Source organism: Gekko japonicus, unplaced genomic scaffold (assembly GCF_001447785.1).
Source record: "Gekko japonicus isolate JY-2015 unplaced genomic scaffold, Gekko_japonicus_V1.1 scaffold897, whole genome shotgun sequence".
Lineage (NCBI taxonomy): Eukaryota > Metazoa > Chordata > Lepidosauria > Squamata > Gekkonidae > Gekko > Gekko japonicus.
Genome location: NW_015164211.1, coordinates 814,803 through 823,859, shown reverse-complemented (window position 1 = coordinate 823,859; position 9,057 = coordinate 814,803). Strand labels below are relative to the sequence as shown.

The 9,057-nt window shown below is 43.1% G+C and overlaps 1 protein-coding gene across 1 annotated transcript in view; it reads left to right on the top strand.

The window, feature by feature from the left end:
* Positions 1-9,057, top strand: part of CNST (consortin, connexin sorting protein) — a 65,260-nt gene that overhangs the window by 49,151 nt on the left and 7,052 nt on the right. Inside the window, exon 9 of the mRNA XM_015408447.1 lies at positions 8,137-8,272. Coding sequence (XP_015263933.1) covers positions 8,137-8,272 — 136 coding nt within the window. The remainder of the gene's footprint in view (positions 1-8,136; positions 8,273-9,057) is intronic.

The following is a 9,057-nucleotide window of genomic DNA, read 5'->3' as shown; positions in this document are numbered from 1 at the left end:
GTATTTAGTTGAGCCAAAGATTGGAAAGACTTTTATAGCTTTTTTATCGGGATAAGCTTCCTGCTCAGTGTCTAGCTTCTATCATGCCTTTTAACTTTTTCTCAAATAGCCTCTGAAGAATGTAATTGACTCTCCCTCCCTCAAGAGGATAAACAATTCTCCTTTGTTAAGGAGGGAAGCAGAGGCTGAGTGTTTTGATCGGAACCAAGTAACTGTTTTTGAGGAAGCTGTTTAAACTTTTTTAATTGGGGTAAGCCCCACCTCATTGACCTATGCTATGCCGTCTGGCAAACGTGGGAGAGGACAAGAGGAAAACTGTTTATTGCCAGCTTCAAAACAGTTTAAAATGTGTGACTTCTTCTGTGGCTCTGAGGGTGTTGACAATAACTCAAATAAGAATGGCACACCTACTTTTGCAGTGGAGACATCAAACCGTTTCTCTCTACTCGAGTCCGGCTGTGGAGATGATGAGGGGAATGCACATGTTTTATCTGAAGATCTTGACTTGGAGGAACGAGCCAGGCCAACAGATATAGATTCCACCCCAGAGATGAGTGGATTACCTTCAATGAACTCTCTACTATCTCTAATTGCAAGAACTGTGGATTGTCTGTTTGGCAGCATTCAAGATTTAAAAGCTTAAACTAAATTGTTAACTGCTGCAGTGGCTAAGTTATCTCCCTGCGACCATTATGGTCAAATTAAATCTCCAGAGGCTGCTACTTGCCAGCACGGTAATACACATGCTCGCAGTGAATTTTACGCAGGTAATGCGGGCATCTACAAAGCCTCAAACAAAAGTCATCTCATCTTGTTTACCAACCTAGGAAAATTGCCTTAACAATCCAAGGGAGATATGGCTCCGTACCAAGCTGGCTAAGTGTTCCCCATGAGGCACCTCTCGGCTGTACTCAAATTTAAATATTCAGAGATTGACCTCCATGAAGTTGAAGTCCTCAACGCTCAATACCAGTTCCAAAGAATTATTCTTTCCTTTGCATCGCATAAATTTCCAACTCTGCTTTTTAAGAGGAAACTGGATCTCTGCAAAATGGGAATCTTTACCACCTGTGTGTTTCACAATTTTATGGTTACTCCCTTATGTAGTAAGAGCCAGGCCAAGTCAGTGACCACGTTTAACTCTCAGTCTGATGCTCCCATAGATATTGAGGCTACTCAACCTAACTTAATCTCCTGGGAGGAATCGAGTGCCCACGTATCAAATGTTTATTCTGATCCCAAACTTCTTTCCGCACAGACCAGCAGCCAGGATTGTCCATTTGTTCTGGACTTTAATAATTTTTTGGCCTCAGATTCTTCAACAAAGAACCTGGAAGAAGACATTCTCTCTTCTTTTGGAAACCTTTTAGATTATGTACAGCAGTCCGTTATTGATAGGCTAACCTCTATAAGTCACAAATTACAAGAGATCAAAGATTTTGAGTCGCATTTATCTAACAACCCCAAATGCTGCAGAAATGTTTTACATACAGCTGCTGTAACCGACCCACTTAAGGATTTACTGGCTTCTACAGTACCCAACCAAACACCCCAGAGGGAGTGTGAAGATATCACTACACCCCAAAGCTGGGATCAGTCGTCTAGTCCTGAAGTTCCCCCAATTGAAATAGTGGAAGACCCTGCATTAAAAGATCCAAATGAGCTGCCTGGCCAGAATTCCCCAAAGGTTATTTCATCTTATTCCCCAAGTCACAGCAAATGGTTGTGTCTGTCCGGATAATATCCCATTTCTGAATTCAATTTCTGAAATGGATTGACTATCTGCCAGTAGCAAGAACCTGAGAAACTCCCAGAGATGGATTCTTCGCCTTATCTCTTGGAACATTGCTGGGTGGGCTAATAAATGGGGGGACTCTATTCTAATGATTTTTTTACTAACTTTTGACATTAATTTTTTCCAAGAAACTTGGTCCCCTAGTAATATCTCGATTAATGGATTTACTTCTTATTCTCTTCCCGCTGTGAGACCAAATCGGAAGGGCCGCTATATGGCTGGGCTTTGTGGGTTGTTTAATAATGCTTCCAAATTATCTATTCTGCAATTGGATCCCTGTCCCCCCCTTGCACAGGTGTTTCTTCTCCATCTCAGGGACTTCCAATTGCTTATAGTTAATGTTTATATGCCCCCCTGTTGTGATAATAATTCCTCTAAATCCCAATGGAATTCTTTGAAAGATTACCTTACTATTTTTTTTAATAAATATCCTGAGGCCGCTTTTTTGGCAGTGGGGGATTTTAACGCTAGACTCGGTTGCAATAATAAACAGCTTGGTAATATTTTTCATTGGGATGGGGATGACCAAACCCCTTTCCCTTTTCTTTTGCCTAGGCAGTCCAAAGACTTAGTTGTCAACCAGGCTGGTCACTGGCTGATAGATTTATGTATTCAAAATAACCTTTCTATACTTAATGGCTCTTTTCAGTACGATTCCCCTGGTAACTATACCTTTATTTCTCCCAGGGGATGCAGTGTTGTGGATTATGCAGTATCCTCCATGGACCTGATAGACTCTATTATTGACTTCTCAGTCGGCTCCCAGACCGAAAGTGATCACCTTCCCATTTTATTGTCCTTTCAAACTGGTTGAGTTTTAGATAACCAGTGCCCTCCTTGTAACTCAGAACTTAACTTACCCCAACATTAAAAAATAAGCTGCTCTGCATCCTCCCTGGCTCAGATTTGCTCCTGGATGTTTAGTTCGCAGGGCTCTGAACTAAAGTGCAATCTTACCAACGCTAGTTCATTGAAAGATGCACTTACATCTTATAATTTTATAATTGATAATCTCTCTTCCTATGCTAAATTAATTGAACCCAATACTCAGAATGACTCCCTTAAATGCTTGGTTTGACGCGGAATGTTGGCTCATTAAAAGTAAATTACGCCAGTTCTTTCGACAGTTTCGGATGGGTTCCCTCCCATGGATCCCTTCCTCATATTACAAGCTTAAAAGAGAATGCCACTTATTGCTGGCTCAAAAAAAGCACTCCTTCTACTCCAAGAAATGGTCTCAGCTCTTTAAGGCTGTGCAAACGAATGATAGTATAGCTTTGTGGTCATTGGTAGGTAGACTTAATTACTCAACTGTAGCCAATTCTGTTTGCATTATACCTGCAACCAGATGGCACTCTTATTATAATTACTTATTCAATGAGCCCTCTGTATTTCCTTCGATTAACTCAAGTTCAGGATATATAAAGAAAAACAATCTGCCTGGGGAAATAGTGATAAGATTCTCGAAGAGATGTGTGAGGGATGCAATCTTGAAAGCGGCATCTGGAGCTCCTTTGAAAGTTGGAGATAATGCTGTCAGAATCCTAAAAGGCATTCCATTTGAAATAAGACAAAGGAGAAAGAAGTACAAAGATTTTAAAATTTTTCTCCAGACAAACGCAATTGAATACAGATGGCTAACACCAGAATGCGTGATCTTCAAAATCAAGGATAAAAAGGGAAAGATTGACTCTGTTCAGAAAGCACAGAAATTTTTGCGAGTCCAGATGGGAGAGCCAGAGGAGGAAGAAAAAGAAGGGATGGACAGTAAGTCCAGCGGCGAGCTGGACTCGGGGTCTTCCGGAGAGGACTCTCTATCAGAGAAAGGGGAAGCCGCCCCTAAAAGTCCTTATAAACTGCGGAAGAGACTGGGCAAGGGGAAATGAAGGACTCTGAATTGTGCCTTTGAAAAACGGTGGTTTTTTAATACTAGATGCTTAGGGGTCTTTCGAGTTAACAGTGATAGTTAAGATATGAAAAAGATAATACTATAGTTGAATCAGTTCATAATGGGATTAGCGTGATTGAGAGATAACGTGTGCCAAGCTAACTAGATGATCTCCTCTCTTGGGTTTTTAGATAGTAGTGGGTATCTTTTCTTTATCCCTTAATGTAGTCCCCTTCCCTATTTCTGTTGTAGTTTGTAGTCTTTATAAAAATGCAATTAAAAAATCCCCTCCGAGGGGCCAAAAAAAATCATTGGCAAATGTCCTCCGAACAGAGGCTTTGAGACTGTTGAAGCAACATATCAGTGCCAGCTGGCATTCCACTGATACATTGGTTAGGACCATGGCCACCTCTGTTGTTTTGCGAAGACATGCATTGTTGCAGTCCACCACATTTTCCTTAGACACACGCCAAAGAATTAAAGATCTCCCATTTGAAGGTCGAACTTTATTCTCAGAGGAGACTGACGATTAAAAGAAATCAGCAGATAGCAAGACCTTTGGGGGTCACTTCATCGGGAACTTCCGCTCACAAGCAGAGATCTTCCTTCAGACAACCGTGTCATCTCTGTCCAAAGGATCAAAGAGTATCCTCCTCACAGAGGCTTTCAACAACGACCTCAGTTTGGAAGGCGAAAGTTGTCTTCCAGGCCTAAACCCACCCAAGAACAGGGGAGAAGGACTCTCAGTCTCAAGGCAAAGCAGCCTTCTGGCTACTGAGGCATGACTTTGAGAAGTTACAACATAGTTTTTTTGAATAGGTCAATGGTTTATATTAAAGTTTTGCATTCCATAACTACTGACAAATGGGTGCTTAACATTGTTGAACATGTGTACAGGTTAGAGTTCATTTCTCTACCACCTACACAACCAGTTGTTGCCGCTGTGAATAATCATTTGCCTCAGCTACAAGAAGCAGATGCACTTCAGGCCAAGGGTGTGGTAGAGGTCGTAGATACCCCTGACACTCCAGCCAGATATTCCCGTTTCTTTCTCGTGCAAAAGAATGATAGTGGCACTGGTTTCTGGCTTATGTCCTTGGAAGCAGCAACCATTTAGCACTGGGCTTTACAATATAGGTTCATCCTGCAGGCCATAATATTGCAGGCATTCAAAACACACAGGCAGACCATCCCAGCAGGACTCTATCAATGAACCCTGAGTGGTCGATACTAGACCAATATTTACATCCTATATTCCAGAGCAGGGGTTTTCTGCAGGTGGATCTGTTTGCAATGTGGGAGAATTCAAAAGCCCCCTCAGTTTTGCTCAGTCACAGGAAGAGATCCAGGCTCCTTTGGTGATGCCTTTCAGCTTCAGTGGATTGGGAGGCTCTTTTATGCTTTCCCCCCAATTCCTCTGATAGGGAGAGTTTTGGCCGAAATTATGTAGGAAAACACAGATCTTTATTCTCATTGCCCCATTCTGGCCTTGACAGATGTGGTTTCCCAGCCTGATGCAGTTGTCAAAGGGAATGTACACCCACTTATCAGTAGTTCCCAACTTATTAAGTATGGGGCAGGTGCACCATCACCCCGACTCATCTACACTTGACAGCTTGGAGGATCCTTCCCAGGAGTTAAATGCTCCTCTCAGAAGTTAAAGAGATCTTGATGCAAGCGAGAAAGCCAGCCACATGATATTCATACAGCAATAAGTGGACATGCTTCATAGAATGGACCTCGACCAAAGGTGTTTTACCAGAAAAGGTGCCTTTGCCCCTCATACTAGATTATCTATTCTACATGAAGCAAAAGGGTCTGTCCCGTTCATCGATTTGAGTGCATTTAGCAGTGATCTCAGCAGTCCATCCTAAGATTCAGGGTCAGCTTTCTGTCATAGCCTGTCTAAAAATAATTCCTGAAAGGTATAATTAATTCAGATCCTCCTAGACTTGTGTTGATTGAACAGTGGTCACTTATCTCTAGTCGTCCTGACTAATTTGGTGGCTAAACCTTTTGAGACATTAGCTATAAATTCTTTACCTATCAATGAAAGTATGTTTTTAGTAGCAGTCAGGGCTGGCTCGAAGTGCTTCTGCACCCTAGGCAGGTGCAGATGCCAACCTCCCGGTGGGGCCTGGAGACCCTTTTGCTGTGAGAGAGAGGCTTTCCTTTCCTGATTCCCTGATTGCTGAGAGAGGAGGAATTGGAGGCAGGGCGAACAGATGGCGGGCGGCAAGGTGTGTTGCTGCGTCGTGGTGCGCATGTGCTAGGATTGCGCAGCTCTGAAGTGCAGAGCCACGGCCGCCCACACACCACGCCCCCCACGGGCCGCTCGCGGGTTCCCCGGCAAAAGCTTCCCTGGCCTCCCTCCGCCGGATGCTCCTGAGTTGCTAAGGGCAAACTGACCCCGGCCCTGCGCGCGAGAGGGGCGGGCGCCCGGTTAGGGTGGTGGCGGGGGTTGGGGGCGGGGCACAGTTTGGCGCCCTTGAGGGCTGGCCCGCCCTAGGCGAGCCCCTAGTTCGCCTAGCGGGCGAGCCGGCCCTGGTAGCAGTCACTTCAGCGAGGCAAGTAAACAGATTAGCAGTGTTTCACATGGACCCTCCTTTCCTTAAGATCTTTCAAGAAAGCGTAGTGACAAGGCCCGGTTTACAGTTCTTCCCAAAAGTGGTGTCAGATTTTCATTTTACACGGGTATTTCCCCCTTCACCTAATTCTGATGCAGAAAGAAGTTTGCATACATTGAACCGTCAAAGGGCTTTATTGTTTTATCTAGATAGAACAAAGGAATTTTAAAAGAATAAGTGTTTGTTATGCAGGCCCTTTCAAAGGGAAAAGAGCTTAATCTCAAACATTGTCTTGATGGATTGTGTCGGCAATAAAAAGTTTGCTATTCTAAGGCAAGAGTACCATGTCCATTCGTAGTACGTGCATATTCGGCTGAAGCCCAGTCTTCAGCAGTGGCCTTCCTCAGTGGAGTCCTGATCCAAGAGATCCACAGAGCTGCAACTCAGTCTTCCACTGACACCTTCATGAGATACTACGCATTGAACCTAGATGTGAGAAGAGAAGCATCAGTGGACAAATCTGTTTTACAGTCAACATTTCAGTAAAGTGTTTCAATAAAGAGCTTCTCCCACTGCCTGAGTGAGTAGCTTGCTAGAATCCCAATGTGGGACTGCACAGAAGATGAAGATGGAAACAGGGTTGCACTTCCCTGTAACTGATGTTCATCGAGGACTTCTATGCAAGCTCACATTCCCTCCCACCTGACCCGCTATGTGTTCGAAAGATAAAGTTACTTGTGGCAGCTCAGACAGAACCATTGGATAATGTGACTGTTAGGAGGGAAACAGCTCCAACAGTCACATGAGCACCCCATAGTGCTAAAGCTAGAAGATCTTTCCATGGCAGGGCTGCACATGCGCAGTCCCAATATGGCCCTGCACAGAAGACCCTGATGAACATCAGTTACAAGTAAGTGCAACCCTGTTTTTTCTTCCCAGCCCCCACCCAACTGCTTTTCAATTATTAGATGATATACCGCAACTTCTGCAAAGGGACTGCCATGGGAGCACAAAACACCTGATCTCAAAATAAAGTGTGGACAAGCCCCTTGTCAGATATATCCCAAGTCAGTTACACACACATCCCCTAAGCCAGTATAATCAAGCTACATTTTCACTGCAAAATGTGAAGATTTGCTGCTGTTGCTAAAATTGAGGATACTTAATATTAAGACTAACCATTTTCAGCTCCCATGTGATTCACCTCTTTGCAGAGTACAGTCTAGTGTAATTTACAAAGGTAGGTTTATTTACAATGTTAATGTCATTAGCACTGTCTCATAGGTGCTGATAACATTAATCCAGTAACAAACCAGACAGTACTTCAAATAGCAGTGTCCGCACTAGCAGGGAAATAGTCTCATTTTCCCAGTAATAATATATATTGGTTGTGAAAATCTAATTCCATTAATCAAAAGTTCATAACTTAATTAAGATTTCGGGATCCTGCACAATGCAACAGCGGAGCAACAATTACACTTTATTTTCATAAAATTTGATCCACCAAATTGGTTGTCTAGATAACTTCAATATGTGGTATAGAAGGGGGGGGGCTTTAATTATACGAAGGAAGAGTAATGATGTTGAATGAAGCCACTTTTTGCTGTGCAGAGAAATCAGTTACTTTAAAGAATTACTTTATCATAATGATGATGAAGAGAGACAGCTTTCCTTAACAGTTTACAGAACAGTCCATATTAAATATGTTCTAACAGTAGCAAGGTTTTGAAGCAAATGCCATGATACAGAAGTGTAGTTAGCATATTACGTAATACAACAATTGGGTGCATATATGTTTAAATTCTTCCACCAATAAAATACATAATGCAAAATAGAATTTCTTAATACTGTACTATTAAAAACATCTGTTGTTTCATTCCCAATAGACTGCCCCTACTGAGGGGCTTGTGTCCATATTAAAGAAGAGAGATGACGCTGAAGGCAAAGCTCTTGCTCAAATGCAGCAAAGACAGTCAAAAAGAAGAGTGAGGTTCCAAGAGATGGAGGACACATTCGATCAAGGTATTCTGCTTCTGTTTTTCAGATTCTTTCCCAAGCTACTAATTGTATGCTTACACAGGATCAAGGATATGAATAGTCCTATGCAGCTATGATTATGTGCTCTGTTTGCATTAATATTCCAGGGCTGGGGAAGTAGAAATGGCAGTTACACATGGCTCTAAGAATTGGCCTGTACCTAGATAAAAACACTAAAGGATTTTAACATAGTCATTTGGGATAATCAAGTATGAAGATGTACAAACATGAGAGTTAATCTATAATGCCAAGACTTGCCTCCCTTGTTCTTGTCAAGCTGTGGCCTATCTTATATATTCTTGCACTTGATTTACAAAGGAGACTTGGTACTGTATTCTTTTTTGTCACTAATTCTGAGTTATCGCAGTGAATAAATGTGGCAGGCTTCTAGGTTGGGGCAGACCAGTGGGGTGCCTGGAGCATTGATGTCCTTAGCAAACTTGGCATGGGCTGAGCCGCCAACAAAATAAAGAGGCAACAGTCCTCTGACCAACAGCTTGCCTTTTATTCTCTGTTCCTTGTTGCAGCACTGGTTCATACAGAAACACTGTCCAGTTTGCACCACACCCTTTGGTCCTGTTATCCTGACTCTCATTCAACCTTCTCTCCATCTCAGTCCTTGGCTGCCCCCCAGCTCCTCCGCTCCACTAGCTTAAGGGTTGACCCCAATCACTGCCTCCATCCTTCCTCACTAGGTCCCCGCCCTACAGGCTCTGGCTACCCTGAACCCACAGACCCAGCAGGATTTGTTAACCCCATATGGCAGTGGC